The sequence below is a fragment of the Saimiri boliviensis genome, chromosome 1 (assembly GCF_048565385.1).
Source record: "Saimiri boliviensis isolate mSaiBol1 chromosome 1, mSaiBol1.pri, whole genome shotgun sequence".
Classification (NCBI taxonomy): Eukaryota; Metazoa; Chordata; class Mammalia; order Primates; family Cebidae; genus Saimiri; species Saimiri boliviensis.
Window position 1 is genome coordinate 151,179,912 of NC_133449.1, and position 26,829 is coordinate 151,206,740.

The following is a 26,829-nucleotide window of genomic DNA, read 5'->3' on the forward strand; positions in this document are numbered from 1 at the left end:
GTACCCGCAACACGGCTCCTCGATACCATCCCCCACAAACATGGACCAGGGCTCCTGGGAGAAACGGCTGATCCCAGGGTTGTGATAGGGAAGGCACAAGATGGGCCTTGAATAGGTCAATCTGAACATCCCTTTACAAGACCCCTTTGTCAGGCTATCTGGGGTCATCCTCACATGCTCTCAGGCCATGTCTTGCACTCGTCTGAGTCTTCCGAGAACAAGGACTGTCTTTCCATTGATTTCCATGTACTATTGTGCCTTTCATGAAACACACATTTTTCTCTTTTCCTCCCAAAACCATACTTCCTGAAACACATTTTAAAGTTTTATCCCATACAGGTTTAACATGTCTCCGGTTTATTCCTAAGTGTTTTGTCTTTATTGTTGCTCTAAATGGAGTTTTCCTCTTCCATTACATCTCTGATTATTGATTATGGGAATGAAGGCTTTTGATCATTAGTTTTATATACTATTATCATACTATGTTCTCTGAGGAGGTATGCATGTTTTATAATAAGGAGTTATATCACTCACTTCCTACTTTATTGAACCCTAAATTACAGATATCTGAGATATGAAACTTTTTTTTTTTTGAGACAGAGTCTCACTCTCTTGCCCAGGCTGGAGTGCAGTGGCATGATCTCGGGTCACTGCAGCCTCCACCTCCCAGGCTCAAGCAATTCTCCTGCCTCAGCCTCCCAAGTGGCTAGGACTATAGGTGCCCACCACCATGCCTGGCTGATTTTTGCATTTTTAGTAGAGGCAGGGATTCACCATGTTGGCCAGGCTGGCCTTGAACTCCTGACCTCAGATGATTTATCCACCTTGGCCTCCCAAAGTTCTGGGATTACAAGTGGCCACCACCATGCCTGGCCAATTTATTTTTAGTAGAGATGGGATTTCATTATGTTAGGCTGGTCTTGAACTCCTGACTTCAGTGATCTATCCGCCTCGGCCTCCCAAAGTGCTGGTATTACAGCTGTGAGCCACCACGCCTGGCTGTTACTAGCTGTTTTAGTAAGACCATAAACCATAGCTGATCAACCCAACTGTTGCAAAATGCTCTTCACCATGTCCCAAGACCTCTGACCCTGAAATTGGATGAAGCTGGCTTTTTCTGTTTATAGCAAAGCTGGTTTTCTCCACTTCAGCTTTCTTCCTACACACCTCACCTCACACCTTGGATGCCTGTTGTATGCTTATACTAGGCTCCAGGATGTGGTGCCCCTCCTGTTGCAGAACACTGCATGTGTGGCACTCAGTTCAGCTGTCTTCTTGGTAGGCCACGGAGCACCAAGACTGGTCGGGTTTCTGACATTTGAACAAGTTGAGGAACCACTGCTTCAGACAGAGCTGCCAAGATTGACCTTCCTCTATGAGACCCAGGGGTGTAGCACAATGATGGACGGGCTTGGCTCCTACAGAACAGAGAATCAGAGGGTGCTTGTGATGGACAAAGTGTGGGTGCCACAGAAGTCCCTGGAACTGAGCACACTCCCGGCCGAGCAACAGGCCCAAGTCACCCCTGCAGACGATCACAGCACTCAGCATTGTGTGCACACTGACGCCAGCTTGTTTAATGGTCCATTTTATCTCTGTCCTGGAAGCCCATAAGCTTTCTACCCGATTGCCATAGAAACATTAGCCTTTCTAATTGTCCTCACGCTCCAGGGACTGTTTAAGTGAAACCAGGAGAGGGAACACTGGCCCATCAAGAGCCTCCTTTGGGTGGACTGCTGTTTCATTTGTTTTCTTCTTACGATTCACCACAGCACAGCTATCTGCAGAAAAATGAAACAAACAGAATGTAAAATTAGAGAGCTACTCTGCTGTGGGCACTTTAATAAAAATTTTTTTAAACGGCAATTTTTTTTTTTTTTTTTTTTTTGAGACAAGAGTCCGCTCTGTTACCCAGGCTGGAGTGCAATGGCACGATCTTGGCTCACTGTAACCTCCATCTCCTGGGTTATAGAGCATTCTTCTGCCTCAGCCTCCCAAGTAGCTGGGATTACAGGCATGCCCCACCACACCCAGCTAGATTTTTTTTGTATCTTTAGTAGAGACCAGCCAGGTCTCTTCACCATATTGGCCAGGCTGGTCAACTCCTGACCTCGTGATCTGCCCGCCTGAGCCTCCTGAAGTGCTGGGATTACAGGCGTGAGCCACTGCGCCCGGCCAAAAAAGGCCACTTTAAAAGGTATTTGTATGTAGCATGCATGAATTGCAAGAAAACCTTAGCTTTTAATGTGTTCTAAGATTATATCATAATGTAGCTCACGAGTGTGTGCAGCCTCAACACTGGGTGTCAGTAAAGTCTCCCCATCCTGACGTTGCAGCAATGTGGGGTAGAAATCAAAGGACAACACCCTCAAACAAAAGAAATGTAAAGCAGGGCCAGGCACTCACACCTGTAATCCCAGCACGTTGAGAGGCTGAGGTGGGAGGATCACTTGAGCCCAGGAGTTGGACACCAGCCTGGGCAACATAGCAAGATCCCAACTCCACAAAAAATTTAAAAATTAGTAGGGCATCATGGAGTGCACCTGTAGTCTCAGCTACTTGGGAGGCTGAGGTGAGAGGACTGCTTCAACCCAGAAGGTCAGGGCTGCAGCGAGCCATGATGACGCCACTGTATTCTAGCCTGGGCAACAGAGCAAGGCTGTCTCTATATAAGACAGACAAAAATGAAAAACTGCAAAAAAACATCTCACAGCATTCAACTACTCTCTTGGCCAATACACTCTCCTCTTTGCTTTATTCACCTTGTATAATTCGCTGTGATTATACATTTTTAATATGACTTCAGCAAAATAAAGTAAATCAACCTTTATTTGCAAAGACTTCATATGCAACCAAGCAGAGAAGTCAGAGCAGTTTCCCTGTCACTGGGATCCCTAGAACACAATGCTCCTCTCAAGACATTTGCAATATTGAAGGCCAGGCACCATGGCTCACCCCTGTAAGCCCAGCACTTTGGGAAGCCAAAGTGGAAAGGTCACTTGAGCCCAGGAGTTCAAGACCAGCCTGGGCAACATAGTGAGACCCTGTCTTTATTTTAAAAAATATATATATTTTAACTAGCTGGGCATGGTGGTACATACCTGTAGTCCTGGCTACTTAGGAGGCTGAGGTGGGAGCTTCACTCAAGCCTGGTAGTTCAAGGCTACAGTGAGCCATGAATGCCCTACTGCACTCCAACCTGGGTGACAGAGCGAGACTTGTCTCAAAAGAAACACAAAGACATTTACGATACTCAGTGGATGTGAAATATCCTAATTCTTAAGCTTAACATTTGCAAAACTAGGGCTATTTCAGCCACTGAGCTATTTTAGGAACTCATTTCAGAATTGATCTTTCAAGTGTGGTTTTAGGCTTACTGCAAAGAATACATCTGGAAGGTTCATGCAGAGTACATTTAAAAATATGCCCAATCCCTTTTAACTTTGTTAACCTAGAGAAACTGAGTTAGGATTGACGGCCTGGTTATATCCGTCCTTCCTGTGATGCTGGACCTCATTTCTCACCAGGAATCTGGATGCTGTCAACCCTCACCTGATTCAGACAAAGGTCTTCTGGGGGCATCTTGTGACAATGTTTGATCCTGTAGTCCGTAAACCAGACAGGAAGTAGCAGCCAGGCTTCCCAGGCTCCCACGCAAGATGCTGGGCATTAGGAACCACAACATGGCTCCGGGCCCTGCCCAGGAAAACCAGTGATGTCAGCCAAAGTCCAGCTCGGGACAAGGAAAGCCCCCGAGGCATGGAGTGAGGACACGTCGTGCTTCCCCCGCTGCAGGCAGGTGGGATGAAGACATCAGATGCCAGGCACCGACTGCAAGCCTGTCCAACCCAGCAAGAAAAAATGTTAAGCATCTGCAAACATCTGCTCCCGCCACCATACCAGCCCAGGTCCAAATCCGCCTCCGAAAAGACAGGGCCCACCAGTGACCTCAACAGTTGACTGACACTCGAGCCAGCAGGGCCACGGCCGACTTGCCTGCTCTCAGTGGCGCTCTGGGAACACCTTGATTTCCATCAGTGATGTCTCGGGGTCCATCAGCTTTTTTTTTGAGAAGGGTCTCACTCTGTCATCCACACTGGAGTGCAGTGGCACAATCATGAGTCACTGCAGCCTTGAAGTTCTGGGCTCAAATGAGCCTCCCACCTCTGCCTCCCGAGTTGGTGAGACTACAGGCACACACCACCACACCTGGCTACTTTTTGTATTTTTGGTAGAGACAGGGTTTTGCCATGTGGCCCAGGCTGGTCTCAAACTTCTGGGTTCAAATGATCCATTGGCCTTGGCCTCCCAAAGTTTTGGGATTACAGGTGTGAGCCACTACGCCTGGTCTATGTTGGGAAAAGCAGCAGAGGAGAAAGGACTGACAGAGTGCCTACATAAATTCGTTTTGAGTAACACATAAACAACAACAAACTGCGGACAGCCACAGGAGGCCTCTGAGGAGGAAGGCCTCTCCACGCCTCGTGTTCTGGTGCAGGGTGACCTCGGCTCTGTTACCAAAAACATTGTGCTCGAGGATGTAAAACCCCTTTGTAACATTATGACATGGCCAGACTTGTAGGCTGCTTGTAGGCTCTGGCATTCCATCAGCTGCACATAGATAATAAACTAAAGAAAAAAAAAAAAAAAGATGACCACGTGTTCTTGTTTTGTGAAACTCGCAGAGCGCTACTGTTATCGATCGTCAGAGTGACACAGCATTTCTAGTTCACTGATTCACTCCCGGCTCACTGATCACTCCAGCATCACCCTCTCCCTACCATCACTCCGCCCCTACCCAGTAGATCAAAGTGATTATGATCAATAGTGTGGATGATCAGAACTTGGGGCCTTCACTGTTGCCTCCGGAGTAATAAGGTGACAGCCCCCTGGTCCCACTTTTTCTCTTAATCTTTTTCTCATTCCTTTGTCGCCACCAAACTTGGGGTACCCATGGGTGATGTAGGGCTGGCTCCCTACAGGCCTAGCTCTTAAGTTTTATACTTCAGGACTCCATCAAATCGAAGACACAAAACCCAACACATGAACCAGACACCACCCCTCCCACTGAGAAAATGCGCCAGGGCTGTCTGGCCTTTAATGGGGGTGCTAGACAACGCCATCCGATAGGGACAGAACCAAGCTGACCACCCAGTTTCAAAATCGTGAGCAACCACAGTAAAACCAAACAAGTGAAAATAATTTTAATGTTTTATTAACCTAGCATATCCAAAATATTATTTCAACATGTAAATAATACTTTTTACTCTTCAGGCCTTGGTTTTATTTGCATTTCTAGAAATATATAAACAGTTGCTACTCTATACTACAAAAATTACACAGCAGTCCCGCTTTATCCTCTGGGGTTCTGTTCCAAGCCTCCCAGTGGATGCCTGGACCCCACTCTACAATATAGGCAACATATAAACAATACCTTTAACAGTGAGAGAGATATATAAATATTTGGTATTGCCTCCAAACTCTAGTGTGTTTTGGATATACCTTTTTTTTTTTTTTTTTTTTTTAGACAGAGTCTCCCTCTGTGGGCCAGGTGGAATGCAATAGCACAATCTTAGCTCACTGCCACCTTCCCCTCCCGGGTTCAAGCAATTCTCCTGACTCACGAGTAGCTAGAATTATAAGTTCCCGCCACTGTGCCTGGCTAATTTTGGCCTTTTTAGAAGAGACAGATTTCACTATGTTGGCTAGGCTGGTGTCAAACTCCTGACCTCAAGTGATCCACCTGCCTTAGCCTTCCAAAGTGCTGGGATTACAGGTGTTAGGCATCACACCTGGCCTTGTTTTTTTTTTTTTTTTCTTTTTTCTTTTTAATGAGACAGAGTCTTGCTCTGTCACCCAGGCTGCAGTGCAGTGATGTGATCACAGCTCACTGTAGCCTTGACCTCCCCAGGATCAGGAGATCCTCCTAACTGAGGCCACATGCACACATTGCCACACCCGGCTTTTTTTTTTTTTTTTTTTTTTTTGAGAAATGAGGTCTTACTACATTGCCCACTCCTGCCTCGAATGTCTGGGCTCAAGCAATCCACCCACCTCGGCCTCCCAAGGTGTTGGGATTACAAGCATGAGCCTGGGGCTGGCTGGATACATCTCAATTTGGACATTAAATTTTCAGAATGTTGTTTCTCAAGACTTTAAATATTAAAAACATTTTTTCATTAGAACACCTGACCTATATTTAGATTTCACAAAGTTCACAGTTCACATACCCAAGTTCCTAACATACTACATTTTCCAATGACTGAACCAAGTTAGTGGTTTTTAAACTTAATCACACGGAACCCTGTTGTGCTGACTGCACTTCCAGAGTTCCACAGCATGTGTGGGTGGCAGAGGATGTGCTGGAGACGCAGGAAAGCGGCTTATCCAAGTGCAGTTCCAGACCAGACCCGTCACCTGGGCAGCTCCAAGTGCAAACCTGAGTCCATCTCAGAATCAGGGCCTCGGGTGGGGTCCAGCGCCCTCCTGTAAGGAGCCCCGTGTTCTGACACAGGCCTAGGATAGACACCATAGAATAAGATAGTGCAGTCACGTCACCTAGCATCAGGGATGTGCCGTGGTCAGGTGATGTCATTGCTGTGCAAACATCCTAGAATGACTTACACAGAGCTCGATGGTGCTGCCTCCTCCACACCTAGGCTGTAAGGCCGAGGCTACAAACGTGTGCAGAGCGCGAGTGTGCCGAGTGCTGTGTGCCACTGTGGCACAGTGCTGCCCGTTTGCGCTTCTAAACCTAGACATGGGGCAGTCCACCTTGCTAAGAGGATTACATCCCAGTGTTCTGAGGTACTGCAGGGTGACTAGCTTGTTTATTTTTTTTGAGATGGAGTCTCACTCTGGCCCCCAGGCTGGAGTGCAGTGGTGCAATTTTGGCTTACTGCAAACTCTGCCTCCCAGGTTCAAGCAATCCTCCTGCTCCAGCCTCCCAAGTAGCTGGGATTACAGGAGCACCACCACACCCAGCTAAGTTTTGTAATTTTAGTAGAGATGGGGTTTCACCACATTGGTCAGGCTGGTCTGGAAACTCCTGGCCTCAAGGAATCCACCTGCCTCGGCCTCCCAAAGTGCTGAGATTGCAGGCATGAGCCACCAGGACCAACCCCTTATTTTTAAATAGCTAGAAGAGCAGATCTCCAATGTTTCCAAAACAAAGAAATAAGTGTTCGAGGTGACAAATATGCTAATTACTCTGACTTGGTAACAGTCTACATGTATCCAAATATGACAATGTAACCTCATCAATATGTACAATTATGTCAATTGAGAGCAAAAGTTTGTGTCAGATTAAAACAAAAAGGTACAGTGAAAATATAGCATCATCTTTGCAATCATCAGCGTATACATGGCCAGTCATTGACAGAAACACTGCTGGCTTGACTGCAATTTCAATCACCTTTTGCAGAACAGAACTGCATACAAACCCTTCCTGTTACATTTTTTGACTGTGAAACCAGAAAAAAAAATTCAGTGGCTTTTATTTTTGTAGTCTCAGCGGGATGTGTAGTGGGCACAGTCAGGTGGCCAGGGTGTAAAGTGTCCCAGTGGGATGTGTGGTGGGCACAGCCAGGTGGCCAGGGTGTACACTATCTTAGTGGGATGTGTGGTGGGCACAGCCGCGTGGCCAGGGTGTAAAATGTCTCAGTGGGATGTGTGGTGGGCACAGCCACGTGGCCAGGGTGTAAAATGTCTCAGTGGGATGTGTGGTGGGCATAACTGCGTGGCCAGGGTGTACACTGTCTCAGTGGGATGTGTGGTGGGCAGAGCTGTGTGGCCAGGGTGTACACTGTCTCTGCGGGATGTGGTGGGCACAGCCAGGTGGCCAGGGTGTAAAGTGTCCCGGTGGGATGTGTGGTGGGCACAGCTGCACGACCAGGGCAGTTCAGAATGAACTCAGGGGAATTTTGTTTTGCCCTATTTCCTCCCACCCACTAAGGTCCTAGGAAATCTCTGCACTCTTGAAGTGAACAGCGGCTGTCAGTATAAATTTAAGACCAGTATTTGTTAACCCTGCTCATTGCTTCACAAAATCACAGACAGTGGTGGAAAGTGTCAGGCCACGAAGGATGCACCCGTCTTTCATCTAAGCCACGAAGGACTGCGGCTCTCACACCCCAGCTTACCCTCCTTCACCCCACTGTTTTTTCTGCTCTTCAAACCTGTAACACCATTACTTGAGGAAGCCCTACTGCCTGCTCTTGTAGTTTAAAGTCACTTCTGCAAGTTTCCACTGCTTCATCACTAGATAGAGACATGTTCAATAGGTGGCATTTTGCAACTTTCTTCTTGGTGTTGAAATCATGTCCAGACACAAAAAAGCTGTCTCTCAGGCTAGCTGGCTGCTGACAACGATGCCTGTTGTTGTTGTTGTTGTTGCTGAGACGGGGTGTTGCTCCGTCTCCCAGGCTGGAGTGCAATGGTGTGATCTCGGCTCACTGCAACCTCTGCCTCCCGAATTCAAGTGATTCTCCTACCTCAGCCCCCTGAGTAGCTGGGATTACAGGCATTCACCACCATGCCCAGCTGAATTTTTTTTTTTTTTTTTTCATTTTTAGTAGAGACAGGGTTTTACCATGAAGGCCAGGCTGCTTGAACTCCTGACCTCAGGTGATCCACTCTCCTCGGCCTCCCAAAGTGCTGGGATTACAGGCGTGAGCCATCGCACCCAGCCAAACTGTGCCTGTTTTAAGAAGTCAGCTGTGGCAGAAACAAGTGATCCAGGAAGACATACCTTCTCACACAGCGAGTCCCATCCCCTTGGGAGTCAGGCACAGGCACACAGCTGTGCCCTCCAGGAATCTGAGTAGCATGCTATGGCCTGCCACTGGACAAGGACTCAGCCAATCAGGTGGATGTGCCTCCCCCTTCCCAGCCCCACAGCCACGTCAAGAGGCAACATGGTGGAGAGCGCGTGAGCGAGCTGTCTGGTGTCTGACAGAAGCTTCGGTTAAGACTGGGTCCTTGGTGATTCTGCGCAGGGCAGAGCTGTCCTGAGCTGCCTCCCTGGTTCCTCTGCTCTTTAAGCTACTTTATTTCACCGGGGTAGTAACTTAAACCACCTCAAATTGTAACTTAACATTATTCTGCTTCTCTACTTTGCCAGGTAATTCATGTATATATATATATATAATTTTTTTTGAAATGGCGTTTCACTCGTCGCCCAGGCTGGAGTACAATGGCATGATCTTGGCTCACTGCAACCTCTGCCTCCCAGGTTCAAGTGAGGCTCCCACCTCAGCCTCCCAAATAGCTGGGATTACAGGCACACACCACCATGCCCAGCTAATTTTTGTATTTTTAGTAGAGAGGGGGTTTCATGATGTTGGCCAGGCTGGTTTCAAACTCCTCACCTCAGGTAATCCACCCCTCTCAGCCTTCCAAAGTGCTGGGATTACAGGAGTGAGCCACTGTGCCTGGCCTAATTCAATGAGAACGTTTCAATAAGGTTTCAGGATATTTGCCGTTAGAAATACGGGGTACCTGGTGTGGAAGTTAAGAGTGGAAATAATCCACACGGCAGTGTGGACGGGAAGGGCCTCATCACTTTACTTTTCACCAAAAAGAAAACCAGCCAACAGTTCTTTTCAGGTTTGTCTTGATACAGAAGTGTTCATCATGTCAGAGGATCTTGGAGGGCAGAAAAGATGTTTCAGAAACCAGCTATGATGCTGCTGTGCTGAGAGCTTGCGCTGGAGTGAGCTGCTTTTGTAATCTGGGGTCCCCGTCCTGTGTCATCCATCCTGATGAAGTCACACCCCTGGAACATCGTGTTCCACCGTGTGGTTATGCATTATCCGTCCTGATGGAGCCACACCACTAGAGCATCGGGTCCCACTGCTCAGTTATGCACAGCAACCTTTCCATGTTCACTAGCCAAGAGCTGTAGCACCCTACACAGACGTAAACACGAGCCGTGTGAACCAGTACCCGAGTCGCTGGGCCAGCCTGCCAGGAGCCAGGGTGTGGAAATCTCCCAACAGCTTGGGTTAAGAGGCTGTCACGGATGAACACCTACACAGAAGGTGGGTGGGTGCCCGCTCAGCCTCCATGTGCTGACTGTGAGAACCCACATGGCTTCCTGCCAGTAGGCATTTACCTGCGGCCCAGCCCAGGGATGGACATCATTCAACACATAATGTCAAATCTGCCACACAGATGCTACCCGACTTGACATTATGTGTTGAATCGTGTCCCCACAAGACACGCTGGAGCCCTAGCCTCAACCCCTCAAGAGTGTGACCTCATATGGAGACAGGGTCTTTCCAGTGATGATCCAGTTAGAAGGTCATGAGTGTGGGATCACATGACTGGTATCCTTACAGAAAGGGGAAGTCAGGACACAGAGACCACCATGTGAAGATGGAGGAGGAGACGGGGGTTGTTTGTCCATGAGCCCTAAACGTGGAGGACGGCCAATGAACCCCAAGACACTGGGGAGCCGCAGCCGACGCTCCCCGCAGGCCTCAGAAGGGGCTGGCCCTGCTGACACCCTGCTCCTGGACTTCCAGCCTCCAGAACTGTGAAAGAACTGACTTCTGTGGTTTAAGCCGCCCAGTCTGCAGTACTTGGTGAAGGTAGCCATGGGAAATGAGAACAACTAGAATCAACTTCAGCATTCAATTTTATTCTAGTCCCATCTACCTCAACAAACAGTTAAGATAAGCAGCTCAGTGTGGGACGGTGCTCAGTGCGGGACGGTGCTCAGTGTCGCTCCACTCCCCACTTTAGAGTCTAAGCTGGTTCCACGTATGATACCATGTGTTTCGAGCCAGCGCCATCACAGCTGAGTCTCTTCTCACCCGGCTTTGATGGTGGGGCAGCTCCTGTGCCTGCAGCTGTGGTCCAGGGGGTGTCTGTGCTGGATACAGAAGTTGCCGTGACATTGGGCACACACCATCTGCAGCATCTCTTTCTTCTTGCAGCCCTCTTTTGAGCACCGGTACGTAAAAATCTGAGAGAGCAAAGTGACTTCAACAAGCAATTCTTTTTTTGGAGACACGGTGTCCCTGTGTCGCCCAGGCCAGAGTGCAGTGGCTCAATCTCAGCTCACTACAACCTCAACCTCCTGGCCTCAAGTGATTTTCCCGTCTCAGCCTTCTTCGTACCTGGTACTACAGGCACATACCACCATGTCCAGCTAATTTTGTTTATTTTCGTAGAGGTGGGATCTTGCCATGTTGCCCAGGCTGGTCTCAAACTCAGCCTCAAGTGACCCTCCTATCTTGGCCTCCCAAAGTGCTAAGATTACAGGTGAGTCATGTGCTGGCCTTAATAAGCAATTCTTTAACAGCCCCCAGTAATAACATTCACATTTAAACTAGATGCAGCTCCTGTCTGCACAGACTACAGACGCCGAATTTCGTTTGATCATTTTAGTGCAGGCAAGAAAAGGAACATGGGGCTCATGCCTGTAACCCCAGCACTTCGGGAGTCTGGGGCAGGTGGCTCACCTGAGGTCAGGGAGTTTGAGACCGCCTGATCAACATGGAGAAACCCCATCTTTACTGAAAATACAAAAATTAGCCAGGTGGGGTGGCGGGTGCCTGTAATCCCAGCTACTTGGGAGGCTGAGGCATGAGAATCATTTGAACCTGTGAAGCGGAGGCTGCAGTGAGCTGAGACTGCACCACTGCACTCCAGCTTGGTGACAGGGTGAAATTCTGTCTCAAAAAACAAAACAAAACAAAAACCCAAAAAACAAAGGAAGAACACTAAGGAGACAGAAACTTTAACAAGCAGTAAAGAAAACCGGCATTGAAGCTGGGGGTTCCTGTGAACATGGCTCAGAGGTGCTGCTGGGAGGACGAGAGAGAAGCAGCAGGGACGCAGGTACCGGGAGGGAAGGAGGCTGAGCACAGATGTGACAGGCAGCCCCACAGAGGCACCGGCTCCGGGAGCTCTGGGACAGTGGAGCTTGTCCTCATCAAGGGAACATCTATCATGTCCCTGTACCCACCGGTCATTTTTTAAATTTTTTGGTGGCAGGGGTAGGTGGCAATATAAATTTCTAGATACTCAGAACTCCGAGAGGGGAAGGTAGAAAGTGGGGACGGGGTCCAGCAGCCGAGGTGGCCCTCCGGCCAAGGCAGGCAGGCAGGCAGGCACAGCCACGATGACCAACCAGGAAGGAGGGGCCGTGCAGAGACGCAGGCAGAACACAGATGATGCCTGCCTCGAGGGCAGGGGCAGAGTGGGCCAGAAGCTGACAGAAGGGTGCACCTGTTTGGGGGCCTTGGGGCAGTGCTGGGTGAGCCCCCAGCAAGGGAGGCTGTGTTGTGTGGGAGAAGTGGGTGCACCAGGGAGAGCTGCGATGTCTCAGAGGCTCAAGAGATCTCCAAAGGCTGAGGGACCCAGGCATAGCCACAGCAGGGGGAACTAGACAGGGTCAGAAAGGGAGGATCGGAGCGAGCTTCCATACAGAGGGTTTTGTGTGGCAGACTAAGGAACACTGATTTTATTCCATGTTTGAGGCTGAAAGTAAGAGTTACTTGGCTTATGGTAATATAACTGTAAAGTATTGAACATCATATACTAAGATAATTGATAACCACAGACCAGGACCCATGACTAGGAACGTATTAAGCCTGACAGCAGGCAGTTCCCTAGAGAAGCTTCTTGAGCCCGGCACGGTGGCTAACACCTGTAATCCCAGAACTTTGGGAAGCTGAGGCTGGCGGATCACCTGAAGTCAGGAGTTTGAGACCAGCCTGACCAACGTGGAGAAACTCCATCTCTACTAAAACTGCAAAATTAGCCAGGCATGGTGGCAGGTACCTGTAATCCCAGCTACTTGGGAGGCTCAGGCAGGAGAATCCCTTGAACCCGGGGAGGCAGAGGTTGTGGTGAGCTGAGATCCTGCCATTGCACTCCAGCCTGGGTGACAGAGCAAAACTGTTTCAAAAAAAAAAAAAAAAAAAAAAAAAAAAGCCAGGCGCAGTGGCTCAAGCCTGTAATCCCAGCACTTTGGGAGGCCGAGGCGGGTGGATCACGAGGTCAAGAAAAATCGAGACCATCTTGGTCAACATGGTGAAACCCCGACTCTACTAAAAATACAAAAAATTAGCAGGGCATAGTGGCGCATGCCTGCAATCCCAGCTACTCAGGAGGCTGAAGCAGGAGAATTGCCTGAACCCAGGAGGCGGAGGTTGCAGTGAGCCGAGATCGCGCCATTGCACTCCAGCCTGGGTAACAAGAGCGAAACTCCTTCTCAACAAAAAAAAAAGAGAAGCTCCTGGAAAAGCCAGCAGGGCCTACAGGCTCATGCTGAGAAGCGAAAGGAAGGAGGCGGAACTGTGCCTGGAGGCCTGAAGGTCGGCAGGCCTTAGGAAGAACTGGAGGAACCAGCGGGGCTTCGGTGAAGGGGAGGTGGAGCCGGCCCTGCCCAGGCCCTTCCCAGGGCACGCAATCCCTGGGAAGGACAACCCGGGATAGGCACCTCATGGAAGGAAGCGGACATGGGCCTTCGGAAACACCATGCTGAGCAGGGGGGAGGAGAGGTGGGATCTCAACACACATTCCGGTCCTGCCCCTCCTGAAATACCATAAAAGCCACAGAAGATTTTTGGAAAAGGATAAACCCACAAGGGCAGAGACAATGACAATAAAGACAGCAGCAAGATTTCAGAAGCTAAGAATGACGTGGACAAATGGGGACTTAACAGATGTGGGAAAGACAAACTGTCAACAGGTAGAGAGGGCAAAAAGCAGCCCCGCTTATGAATCAAAACCCCAACAGCTCAGCCAGGCGTGGCGGCTCCCACCTGTGATCCCAGCACTTTGGGAGGCTGAGGCAGGCGGATCATGAGGTCACGAGCTCAAGACCAGCTTGACCAACACGGTGAAACCCTGTGTCTACTAAAACTACAACATTTAGCCAGGTGAGGTGGCATGTGCCTGTAGTCCCAGCTACTCGCGAGGCTGAGGCAGGAGAATCGCTTGAACCCAGGAGGCGGAGGTTACAGTGAGCAGCTATCACACCACTGCACTCCAGCCTGGGTGACAGAGCAAGACTCCGTCTCATAAAAAAAAAGAAAGAAAGAAAAAAAAATTATCCAGGGGAGAGAGAAGAGCAGAGGAAACCAAAGAAACCAAGAGAATGTTCCAGAGTCCAGGAGGGGTCCACTGTGTGCCCAACACATAGGAGATGGACCTATGGCAGGACAGGAGTCTGGTGTGACCCTTCCAACTCTGGTACAGGGAGAAGCTCCTGCAAGCTGTCAGAAAACAGGCCCCACTGAGGACCAAGGTCAGGATGGCGTGGGAACTCTGAAGTCAGGGCAGATGTCCCAGGAAGAGTTCAACAGTAGGATGCTCAGACCCACACAGCTCATTACAGAGAAGCAGAGGATAAAGACCCGCAGAGATGTATGGGGTTGACTGACCTCCCCGTCTCCCTCCCAGGAAGCAACCAAAGGATGGACTTCTGCCAAAATAAGGAACAAAGAAGAACACAGAACACGGAACTCAGCTCTACCCTGAGAAATGCAGGAAAGTTGGATCCCTCAAGAGAAGCCGGCCTGGGCAACACAGTGAGACCCCCACCTCTACACAAATTTGTATTAGCCAGGCGTGGTGGCGTATGTGCCTGTCAGCCCAGCTACTAGAGAGGCTGAGGTGGGAGGATAGCTTGAGCCCGGGAGGTCCAGACTGCAGTGAGCTAAGATCCCACCGCTGCACTCCAGCCTGGGCGACAGAGCAAGGCCCTGTCTCAAAACAAAAAAAACAAAAAGCAAAACCAAAACAAAACAAAAAAACCGAAAGGGAATCTCCAGGCTGTTGTCCTGAAGGTAACTGAGGCCTGGATCACCCACCCAAAAGAACAGCCCAACTCTACAGGGAGGTGGGTGCATGAGTGTGGGAATCGGCTATGGAGGAAATTCACAGTATCCCTGTGGTGGGCAGGGAATGCCTATGGCCAGAGAGCGAGCAAGACAAACTCAGGACGCGACAACATTTACACGGGAAAAAGCGTACACCACGAACACACACCGCTGGCTAAGAGCTGAAGGCCGGGGGGTCCCGCAGAGAACCGGGGCCTGCTGTGCTTCCTAACAGGCTTTACTACTAATGAACAAGTGAAAAACTTTAATAAAAAAACGCTGATGGCACCAAAGCAAGAACACAATTTGATATCTTCTTCCATTTTACTAGGAGGAGCTTAGAAAATAAACATACAGTCGGCCAGGCGCGGTGGCTCAAGCCTGTAATCCCAGCACTTTGGGAGGCTGAGGCGGGTGGATCACGAGGTCAAGAGATCGAGACCAGCCTGGTCAACATGGTGAAACCCCGTCTCTACTAAAAATACAAAAAAATTAGCTGGGCATGGTGGCGTGTGCCTGTAATCCCAGCTACTCAGGAGGCTGAGGCAGGAGAATTGCCTGAACCCAGGAGGCGGAGGTTGCGGTGAGCCGAGATCGTGCCATTGCACTCCAGCCTGGGTAACAAGAGCGAAACTCCATCTCAAAAAAAAAAAAAAAAAAAAAAAAAAAAAAAAAAAAAGAAAATAAACATACATTAACAGAACGGATCTAGAAAGCCAGGTCAATACTCCATCTCAGGAGGAAAACCAGTCAATCCTGGTAAAGAAAAACAAACCTAACCCGGGATCCCTTAAAAGAACATTTATAAAACTAAAAACTCACTCTACTTGCAGCATGAGGCAGGGACAATACAGCGTAAGGACTCTACTTTGTATATGAAAACTGACTCTTCCCAAGGAAAAAGCAGCCTTCGCAGTGAAGGAACCGACGTGGACTCTGTCCTTACCTTCTCTTTCTTCTTCACAGGATGATAGCCACAGTCTCGATCCATGTGATCGCCAACCACCACATCTGGGACCTGTCCCTTTTTTATTGGGATGGGGATATTACAGAGTGGGCACACGGGGACCTTAACATCCTAAAAATAACAAAGGTGAGATGGCATCTGAGACTCAGACAACCTAAACTCACAAAAGCTTTAAATGAGTACTCTTGCCGTGGCACACTTAAACACAAATAGAGTACAAACACCGGGCTCCCAGAACAAAGCATTGTTGGCATCACGGATTAGCGGTGGCGTCTCTAGAATGTAAGCATCAGCTGCCCTGAGGAGTCTAGTCAAAGTTTCAATGAATGGACTTCAGCCGACTGCAGAAATCAACCAGGGCCACCTCAGGATGGCACTGCCCAGGTGAAAGGAGAACCTGCCCAGGTGCCCGCACAGGGCAGGGAAATACCGACCACAAAGACCCTCCAGCTCGTGTACCGGGGGTGAGCTCCCAGATACTAATGACTGTCACTGGCTACAGGCCAAGGTTGTGGGGGCTTCAGAGGGGATGACCAACCAAGAGCTGAAGACCCAGCACGACTAAAAAACCTGAGCCAGGACAGGTGGTGACAAAATGGTCAACGAGAAAACTGAGGCGGCATCGTTTATCAAATGGGTGGCAGGTGATCACGGAATTACGGGGCCTGCTGTCTGCAGCCCGAGCTGGCAGAGTCACAGGTGGTGCACCCACATTTGGCCAAATGAAGATAGAAAGCATCAGTAAACGGTCTCCAGCCAGACTCCGCCCCATGCTGGGGCAGGAAGGTGCAGCCGGAAGACACGCTAGGCAGTCTGGCTTAGTCACCCATGCCTGATAAACGCAGGGATGTGAGTCACCCTCCCACCCAGCATGATCACCTAAAAAAGGCTGGAGGGTCAGACCCTGGCCAACACTGGTCAAAGCACAGAATGCTAGATCACCCACATTACTCCCGTCACCAGAGTAAAGTGGCAGAGTTCACTAAAATGACCTGTGACCCAGCCAGAGACAAAGTGAACGTGGGCTAGGAACCGTCTCAAAAGTCAACAACAGAAATCTTAAACCTTTGTCTTAGAGTCCTCTTTTCGTTTCTACTGTGGACTCTGGGAATCACCTAATACCAAGTCAAGGCTGCTGCTATTCAACTAAGCAAGCATATTTACTGCCTTCCTGATTGGCTTCCAAGTCAAATACAAAAACCTTCCTTGCATCCCATGAAGACACAGCTATGGTGTAACAGATCAAAGGAACCAAGTATTTGAACATCTAAAGTAAGCTTTGAACATAAGGTTATAAGTAAGTGACTCCACGAGTCCCTGAAAATAAAATCTCAGTTGTTGGAGAGCCGTCCGACAGACGGCAGAAATGCTCGTCTGTACTGTAACACAGCAGTCACTTGAAATGTGGCCAGTGGGACAGAGAAACTAAATTTTAAAATTTAATTTCCACTGACTTAGCCACGCATGGCTAGTGCCTACTATCCCAGCAGGACAGTACAGCTTTAGACAGCTAAGATAAGAATCTTTTGAACAAAGGATGATGAATTACCTTCTGGAATGCACACGGACACTTATGTGCAGCATGTGTAAAATGATCTTTACAGAAATCTTGTTTACACATATCACATTTTATTGGAAGAAAATCTAAAAAACAAAAAACAGTGAAGTGTTTTAAAGACTGGAACAAAATAATCCTGGATGGTTCTACAGAAGTGTTTACCTATACTAAGTGCTTCAGGCCTGTGAGATTAGTATGTCCTTTAGGGTCACACATGTGAAAACAATCCTGGGGTCAGGCTGTCTTCTAGAGAGAGACCCCAAGTCATGTGGCATCACAAATATTCAAGCAGCACCCTGGATCCACTCAGCCCTGCCTGCACCCCCACACCCCTTCTGGTGGATGCTGAATGGCCAACAGACCCCGTACCAGTGCAGCTGCTAATCCTGAAAAGCCAGGAAGGCCAAGACACAATTATCAGCTAATTCACATAACAGCCAACTTTCCCCCAACAAAATACCACTTTCTATTAAGTCTCTAAAAAGTACTTACCTAGCTGCTTGCAAGTTTTTTCTGAACAATGCTTCCCCAAATCAGGAAACTCCATTATGAGAACAGTATTCAAAACGCAGATGGCAGAGTTATAATATTACCTGCAAGAGTTAGAATAGTTATGAGGAAAGTCGTGACTGCCCTTCGGTCACCAGGATTTACAATTTAATTACAGCTAATGAAAGTCAACGGGTCGGGCACCAAGGCTCATGTCTGTAATCCCAGCACTTTGGGAGACCAAGTGGGTGGATCACTTGGGGTCGGGAGTTGGTTAGCCTAACCAACATGGAGAAACCCTGTCTCTACTAAAAATACAAAAAAAAAATTAGTGGGGCGTGGTGGCACATGCCTGTAATCCCAGCTATTCAGGACTCTGAGGGAGGAGAATCGCTTGAACCGTGGAGGCAGAGGCTGCGGTGAGCCTAGATCGAGCTATTGCACTCCAGCCTGGGCAACTAGAGCAAAACTCTGTCTCGAGGTGGCGGGGGGGGGGGGGGGGGGGAAGAAAATCAATCAACAGCTGTGTGGGGAGCATTCAGTGGTACAAATAGCAGGTCTCAGCCTTTCGTAATCAACCCCATTAGGAGAAACGGATTCCTTTTTAGTCCTTTAAATTTCTAGTCTAGGAAGTTCACCTTGGACCCGGGTTTCTATTTCAACGCATACTGAGGGGGCGATATTCAATTCACACAGCTGCCAGTGAAAATTACAACCTTGGTGAATTTCAAGTCACAATTTTATCAGTATACTTATTGATATAAACAAAACTGTTACTAGGTGCCAAATCACATTAGCTGACTACACTATCCAGAGATTTAACTCTGTTCCTCGCCTCTCTCTTCAACTCCCTTAGGCACTGAGTCTTACTGTGAACTTATTCCTCGATGACATCAACCCAGAGTTGATCAGGGAGAAGCCAAGCTGTTAACTCACAATGGAAAGCAGGCAGACAGCTGGTGAAACTACTGCACTGGAAAGAAAATCAGGGGGCTCACAAGGTTCCCCGCTCCATGATCTAATACCCACCAGCCCTCTCGGGGCCTTTTCCTGATCTTCCCATCAGCTCTCTTCACCCTCCTGGAGGCCTCCTGGGCTGTCCCCTGTGCCTGGAACACATGGCAAACGTCTGACCCCCAGCAGACAGCCGGACTCCCAGCAGGCAGCGGGACCCCCAACAGACAGGCCAGACCCTCAGCAGCCTGACCCCAGGCAGGCCCGGCCCCCAGCAGACAGCCCGGACTCCCAGATGACAGGCCGGAACCCCCAGGCAGGCCCTGTCCCCGGAGGCAGTGCAAAGCCGGCCCCGTACCTGGCTCTCGTTTGGGACCCAGGCAGCTGCAGGAAGCAGCGGAAGATAGAGACGGACACGCAGGTGTCCTCCTCCGCAATCGGCTCCGGGGAGCGAGGCCAAAAGAGCCTCGACACGGGAACCGAGACGCCGCAGGACGCAGACGCAAGTTCACAGCAGGACGCGCCATCTCGCCGCCCGCAGCCGACAGCCATTTATCCGCAGCCCCCGGATGTGCGAGCCGCCTCGGCTTTGCGGCTTCCGGGCGCGCCCCGACGACGTAACCCTCAGACTGGCCAGTCCCATCCGGCCGCGGCCCGGCGGCGCCGGCGCGTCCCGAGTACGTCACCAGCCATCCGGCCAATCCCGTCCTGCCGCGCCCTGCCCATCCACCCGCTGTTCGCCCCTCCGCTTTCCTTCTGGAAGCGTCCGGGCGCTTCTCGCAGGCAGCGCGCGTGCTGAGTCACTGTGAGGCGGCTGCGCGCAGCCGCAGTCGCGGCCGCGTGGGTAAGGAGCGGAGAAGCTGAGTCAGGGCTGTGGCCAGGGTCCCGCGGGGCAGAAGCGCGAGTCAGGCCTGAGTGGGGAGGCCCAGTGGCCCGTCAGGGTACCCCGACGCTTCCCCATCCAGCGGGTCCCAGGAGGCCTCTATCTCAAAGTAACCTGTTATTTGGTAATTTAAACTTAGAGGAAAGCTCCAAGAATAATACCGAAAATGTCAAGGTCCCCAGCACCCAGTTTAACCGTTTCCCATATCACCGCGGCTGCCCCCGCCCGCTGCAGGGTTATGTGGCCGTGTGGGGTTGACTCTGCCCAGGGCCGCGGTGGCTGCACGGAGCGTCCTGCGCATACATGGCTCTGCCTGGGGAAGACCCCCGTCCCGCCTTTCACAGGCAACCCGCTGGGCAGGAGGAGGACCTGGGCCCAGGACGTGAAGACCAGCCTGGGCAACATAGTGAGACCCCATCTCTGCAGAAATAGAAAAAAATAGCTGGGCCAAGAATGGTGGCTCACGGCTGTAATCCTAGCACTTTGGGAGGTCGAGGCGGGAGGATTGCCTGAGGTCAGGAGTTCAAAACCAGCCTGGTGAACATTGTGAAACCCTTGTCTCTACAAAAATAAATTAACCTGGCCTTGTGGCACGCACTTGCAGTCCCAGCCTCTTGGGAGGTGGAGGCTTTAGTGAGCTGTGAATGTGCCCTGCACTAGAGCCTGGGCGACAGAGCAGACCCTCCCTCAAACCCAAAAAACATCGTGCCAACAGGACCAGATCAATATATTTTTTTTAGGCAGGGTCTCCCTCTGTGGCCCAGGCTGGGGGGCACTGGGATGATCACAGCTCACTGCAGCCTCCACCTCCCAGGTTCCTGAGTAGCAGAGGCTACAGGTGTGCGCCATCATGCCGGGCTAATTTTTGTATTTTTCATGGATATGGGGTTTCATAGTGTGGCTCAGGCTGGTCTTGAACTCCTGACCTTAGATGATCACTCTGCCTTGGCTTCCCGAAGTGCTGGGATTAACAGGCGTGAGCCACTGTGCCCAGCTTATTGCACAGTCTTTACTCTCAGTTTTCACCAGAGGACTCAAGGGCTGTGAAAAGAGCAAGACCTCCCCAGCTGCATGGTGTTGGTGATGGGCTCCATCTTGATGTGCTTTCTGATCCCACAGCATCTCCCCTTGAAGGCTCTGCCCAGGCCCAGGACAACCCCCTTTCAGGATGTCTGGATCAGTGCAGGACCTTCTTCTTGACCACATCCCTCTCCTTGGACTGGTTCATTACCTGTTTTACCCATCTTCCCCACTCCCCCCCCGCCTTTTTTTTTTCCAGATAGAGTTTCATTCTTGTCCAGGCCGGAGGGCAATGACACAGTGTCGGCTCACTGCAACCTCTGCCTCGCAGGTTCAAGTGATTCTCCTGCCTTGGCTTCCCAAGTAGCTGGGATTACAGGTGCATGTCATCATGCCCAGCTAATTTTTTTTTGTATTTTAGGAAGAGAAGGGTTTCACCATGTTGGCCAGGCGGGTCTCAAACTCCTGATCTCAGGTGATCCACCCGCCTTGGCCTCCTGAAGTGCTGGTATTACAGGCGTGCGCCACCACACCTGACCTACCCCCCTTTTCTCTTGATGTAAGTGCTGCTTTGATATGGACATTTTAATCCATAACTTTACAGCTATATATGGTTTGTAGTGTTGACTGACCTGTGGAGCGGCTTGAGCCTGAATGCCTGAGGCTGTAGCTACCAAGTGAATGGGTTGTGCTAAGGAGAATTGCCACCTTGGGAAACCCTGTGTAGTTGTGGCTTTTCTGATTAAGTATCAATAAAAGTCTGACCTTGTAACACACACACACACACACACACACACACACACACACACACACACAGAGACGTGAGTGGACCTGCTTACGTTTCACCCTTGGTTGCTCAGTGATAGCTCTGCAGAGTCACAGCAAACACAGAATTGTCTAATTATCACGAACGTTGGTGAGTAGACACTCCTAGGGCAGTGGCTCACAGGGGAAATACAGAGTTCGGTTCCTCCAAGCTTCCGGCTGCAGCATTTTTGTGAAGCAGTTCACTATTCACCTTGTTGGGTATGTGCCTCTCTCTGAGGGTACCTTCTTTAATAATATATTGAACTTTCAACCCAGAATTTCACATCTAGCCAAACTAAGCTTCATAAGCGAAGGAAAAATAAAATCTTTTGTGAACAAGCAAGCACTCAGAGATTTCATCACCACCAGGCCTGCTTTACAAGAGCTTCTGAAAGAACCACTACATATAGAAAGGAACAAACAGGATCAGCCTTTCTAAAAAATACCAAAAAGTAAAGAGCATCTACATAATGAAGAATTTATATCAACTAATGGGCAAAACAGCCAGCTAACATTAAATGGCAGTATTAAACTCACATATATTATTATTAAGTTTCCCAATAATAATGGGAGACTTCAACATCAACATTAGACAGATCAATGAGACAGAAAATTAACAATGACATCCAGGACTTGAAATCAGACACGGAACAAGTAAACTTAATTAACATTTACAGAACTCTCCCCTTTAAATACACAGAATACACACTCTTATCAGTATCACATCACACCTACTTACAGGTTTAAATGAAATATTGGTTGGCTGCTTGTTCGTTCTTTTCTTCCTTCATCTTTGTTGTGTCTCCATTATTAAGCACATTTATAGGCATACCCATTTCTAGACTGCATTCTAGCCCGGGCAGCAAAGCAACACCCCCGTTCTCTCTCCCTCTTCCTCTTCCTCGTTCTTCCTCTCCGTCATTCTTTTAATTATTATTCTTTTTTCTTTCTTTCTTTTCTCTAAAAATATAAAATAAAAATAATATATTGTTGATTCATTAACATGGAATTAATGGCCAATATACCTCTGTCACTTATGCCTGATTGAAGTTTATTGACACATGGATTTTTCTCCCATAGGCACATCGCAGGCTTCTTGCCATCAAGAAACTGCATGGGGCTGGGTGCAGTGGCTCACACCTGTAATCCCCGCACTTGGGGAGGCCAAGGCGGGTGGATCATCTGAAGTCAGTAGTTTGAGACCAGCCTGACCGACATGGTGAAGCCCTGTCTCTACTAAAAATACAAAAATTAGCCGGGCATGGTGATGGGCGCCTGTAATCACAGCTACTCTGGAGAGTGAGGCAGGAGAATCGCCTGAACCCCGGAGGTGGAGATTGCAGTGAGCTGAGATCATGCCACGGCCCTCCAGCCTGGGTGAGAGTGAGATTCCATTTCAAAAAAAAAACAAAACAAATCAAGAAGATTAGCCAGATGTGGTGGTGGGCGCCTGTAATCCCAGCTACTCAGGGGGCTGAGGCAGAAGAATTTCTTGAACCTGTGAGATGAAAGTCGCAGCGTGCAGAGATTGTGCCACTGTACTCCAGCCTGGGCAACAGAGCGAGGCTCTGTCTCAAAAAAGAAAAGAAACAACACTTAAGGTCTGCTCCTCACCCCATTCAGATTTTGCCCCGTTCATCTTTTTACCCCATTCACATTTTACGCCAGTTTTTTACCCTGTTCAGATTTTACCCCATTTAGATTTTGCCCCATTCAGACTTCACCCTGTTTAGATTTTATTCCATTTAGATTTTACCAACAGTCAACAATGTCTCTTTCGCTTTCTGCTCCAGGAACCCATCTACAATCACAGTTTCAGTTCCCTCCCAGCTGGGATATGTCTTTGGATATTCCTGTCCTTGTAATCCCACTCCCAAAGTGCTGGGATTACAGGCCTGAGCCACCAAGCCCAGCCATTGAGAACACTCTCTTCTTCGGCTGCAGGGACACCTCCTCTCTTTATTTTCCTCCTAAGTTAACAGTGACTACGCTCACGCTACGCGTCGCTTGCGGTATTTCTTTTCTTTTCTTTTTTTCTTTTTCTTTTTTTGAGATGGCAGTCTTGTTCTGTCCCCCAGGCTGGAGTACAGTGGCACAATCTCAGCTCGCTGTAACCTCCACCTCCTGGGTTCAAGCAATTCTCCTGCCTCAGCCTCCTGAGTAGCTGGGACTACAGGTGTGTGCCACCGCCGCTCCTGGCTAATTTTTTGTACTTAGTTGAGGTGGGTATTTCTGCATCAGAAATGCCATCCTTAGGCTGGATGCCATGCCTCATGCCTGTAATACCAGCACTTTGGGAGGCTGAGCTAGGTGGATCCCTTGAGGCCAGGAGTTCAAGAACAGCCTGGGCAACATCGCAGGACCCTGTCTCTACAAAAAGAAAAAGCTTTTAAGTCATTCTTGATTTTAAAATGCTACTCTGGCCAGGTGCGGTGGCTCATGCCTGTAATCCCAGCACTTTGGGAGGCTGAGGTGTGCAAATCACAAGATCAGGAGTTCAAGACTAGCCTGACCAACATAGTGAAACCCCGTCTCTACTAAAAATACAAAATTAGCTGGGCGTGGTGGTGGGTGCCTGTAATCCCAGCTGCTCATGAGGCTGAAGCAGGAGAATTGCTTGAACCTGGGAGGCAGAGTTGCAGTGAACCCAGATCGCAACATTGCACTCCAGCCTGAGCAACAGAGCAAGACTCCATCTCAAAAATAATAAAATAAAGTAAAATGCTACTCTGATCTGAGCTCCTGCCAGTTCGTGGCCTCCAGATCCTTAGGGGTCTGTTCTCGAGAACGCGGGGTGGACGGCCTCGTCCTTCACAGAATAACGACATGCAAAGTCAAAGGGTTGTTTCGACTGTGTTCTGTTGCCTGAAGGGTTCTGAATAAGCGACAACTACCCCGATTCCTCCCTGCCGCCATGTCCCCTCCTGGACAGGCCCCCTTTTGACCCCTCCAATCTCCGCGTTAAATACGAAAGCCCTGTGTCCCAGCAGCTCCCTCTGCAGGCCGCAGCAGGTCTTCGTGAATCAGGCCCGGCACTGCTTGGCCGGTTTGTTCCTTATTTTAATCTTTGCACATGGGCTAGGACTGCAACATTGTTTCTCTCTTCTACAAATACTAGTTTGAAATAGAGAGGAAATTAATTTCCCTTCTGGCTGCCACACCTAGTGATGGTGTGGACTGCAGCCCGAGGCTGTGCCTTGCTGGCTTTAACTCCCAGTCAGGCTGTAGGAGCTGTTGAGGACCTGCCCCACGGGAGAACCTTTGCTGGGGAAGGCGTGACTGCAGCCTGTAAGCTCCACGGAGAATGCAAATCTATTTATTTATTTATTTATTTATTTTGAGACAGAGTTTCACTCTTGTTGCCCAGGCTGGACTGCGGTGGCACAATCTTGGCTCCCTGCAACCTCCGCCTCCCAGATTCAAGCAATTCTCCTGCCTCAGCTTCCTGAGTAGCTGAGATTACAGGAACCTACCACCGCACCTGGCTATTTTTTTTTTTTTTTTCATTTTTAGTAGAAATGGGTTTTCACCATGTTAGCCAGGCTGGTCTTGAACTCCTTACCTCAGGTTCCTGCGTTGGCTTCCCAAACTGCTGGGATTACAGGCATAAGCCACAGCACGCGGCCCAAATGTATATATTTTTAAAAGACAGCTCAGCCCAAAGCAGCTCCAGCATGGACAGGCCAAGTGACAGACAGTTGCAGATGCGCACAGAGGCTGTGGGGGCGAGTGTGTGGCTGGCTGAACCTGCAGGGACCCTGGCTGTGGCAGGGAAGGGGACCAGGAGGTCTCTGGGAGACACAGGGCTCTGACCTCTGTGCAGGGTGAGGAAGGGGTTTACGAGGAGAAGGAGAGGACGAGGTACCCTCCATGGATTGCCGGCCTTTGCATGAGCTTAGCCCAGGCCCGAAGTCAGCACCGCCAAGTGGCTGTCCCCTGCTATCTTTGAGGTACACAAAAGTGCCCAATGGTCTTTGTGAGTCTGAAATCTGAGCAAAGTGTCTGACCCTCAAGTTTCCCCAGGGGGACTCGGTTCATATCCTGGGACGTGTGCAGGCTTCATTCCTTCTGGACTAGTCATGCCGCACGCCAACCTGAGCCATGCTGGGCTGGCCCTTCTGGGGTGCTGTGATTAGGTCTAGGAAATTTCACCAGGAGGGAAGGGTGGGCTGTGTCCTCGGGAGGGAGGTGGTGGGTAGCAGGCGCTGGCCTCCCAGGCAGCCCTATGTCCCTGCATCCCTGAAGCTCCCACTACTCACTGGACTGTTCTTTGAAAATGGCCCCCGTGTCCATCTTTGCCAGCTACAGAAACTCTAAAAACAGACACTATCATAGCATCAATTACCAAACTCTTCCAATGGGGCACCGAGGCACAGGCAGAAAGCAAAGCACACTGAAACTCAGCCCAGGAGCCCCCACCATTCCCCTTCAGAACCTCCCCACTCACTCAGGTGGTCGTCACCCCCAGGAGGCCCCTCCACTCCCATCCAACCCCTCCCCACTCACTCAGGCGGTCATCACCTCCAGGAGGCCCCGCCACTCCCGTCCAGCCCCTCCCCACTCACTCAGGTGGTCGTCACCCCCAGGAGGGCTCCCCTCTCCATCCAGCCCCTCCCCACTCACTCAGGTGGTCATCTGAGGGCAAGGTAGACCAAGCCTCTCCAGCTTCTCTGGTCCCTCTGGGCTTGAGTCAAGGCAGCTCTGGGGCTGGATTCTGTGTCAGGGTGTGGGATGGTGTTGGCCTGGCATGGCCGGTCCCAGGTCCCTGACATTTTGGGTCTATCTGTGTGGCCGGCAGAGCAGCCGTCAGGAGCCCAGGGCAGGAGTCAGCAGTGGCAGCTGTCACCCACAGCACCAGACCAGCCTGCAAGGGAGTCAGAACCCACTGCCTGGTGCTCACAGAGAAGGCGTTTACTCCTCCCCACCTCTAAAACTGAGTGGATTTAATGAGCAGTTTGGGGCTCTACCCTGTCGTGGCTTTGGTCTAAGATGATGAGGAAACTGCAGACTGTCCCATTTTTGTGCCATTTCTTGGATAGGCAAGTGGACCCGGGCGCTGGAAGCCACGCGGCGTGAACCCGGCTCCTCTTGGGGCCTCCCGGGTGGGCCAAGCTCCTTTTCACTCTGGTTGTTATATTATCCCAGGGAGGGCAGAACTGAGCTTGCTGGAAGCTTTTGAGCACTGAGTCTTGAGTGCGACTGACAGAGGACTGCAGATATGAAATCTGACAGGGCTGCCGCTGCCGGCTCTGTGGCTCCTGAGGGCGGGTGGGGTGAGCTCAGTGGCTGCCCATCAGCAGGAGACAGTTGGCCT

General features: G+C 49.9%; 1 protein-coding gene across 3 annotated transcripts; it reads right to left on the reverse strand.

Annotated features, from left to right (window-relative positions):
- Nucleotides 1-1,172: 1,172 nt before the first annotated feature.
- ZFAND2A (zinc finger AN1-type containing 2A) lies at nt 1,173-19,418 on the reverse strand. Of its 3 annotated transcripts, XM_074406729.1 has the most exons (7): nt 19,164-19,418; nt 18,881-18,960; nt 17,855-17,955; nt 17,354-17,448; nt 15,784-15,915; nt 3,553-3,839; nt 1,173-1,781 (listed from the first exon to the last, which is right to left on the reverse strand). In XM_074406729.1, the coding sequence occupies exons 3-6, from the start codon at nt 17,907-17,909 to the stop codon at nt 3,558-3,560; spliced, it is 564 nt and encodes a 187-aa protein (XP_074262830.1). In that variant the 5' UTR covers nt 17,910-17,955; nt 18,881-18,960; nt 19,164-19,418; the 3' UTR covers nt 1,173-1,781; nt 3,553-3,557. The 3 variants fall into 3 exon arrangements, with proteins under 3 accessions (XP_074262830.1, XP_039325447.1, XP_010329922.1); XM_039469513.2 differs by lacking the exon at nt 18,881-18,960 and having other exon boundaries at nt 19,164-19,416; XM_010331620.2 differs by lacking the exons at nt 1,173-1,781; nt 3,553-3,839; nt 18,881-18,960 and adding an exon at nt 10,622-10,969 and having other exon boundaries at nt 19,164-19,399.
- Between the last annotated feature and the right edge of the window lie 7,411 nt (nt 19,419-26,829).

Coding starts and splice junctions, on each gene's coding strand:
- ZFAND2A (XM_074406729.1), bottom strand. CDS start 17,909: ATGGAGTTTCCTGATTTGGGGAAGCATTGTTCAGAAAAAACTTGCAAG. Junction 15,916..17,353: donor GTCCGTGTGCATTCCAGAAG/GTAATTCATCAT, acceptor TGTTATTTTTAG/GATGTTAAGGTCCCCGTGTG. Junction 3,840..15,783: donor CTGTGAAGAAGAAAGAGAAG/GTAAGGACAGAG, acceptor TGGGTTGGACAG/GCTTGCAGTCGGTGCCTGGC.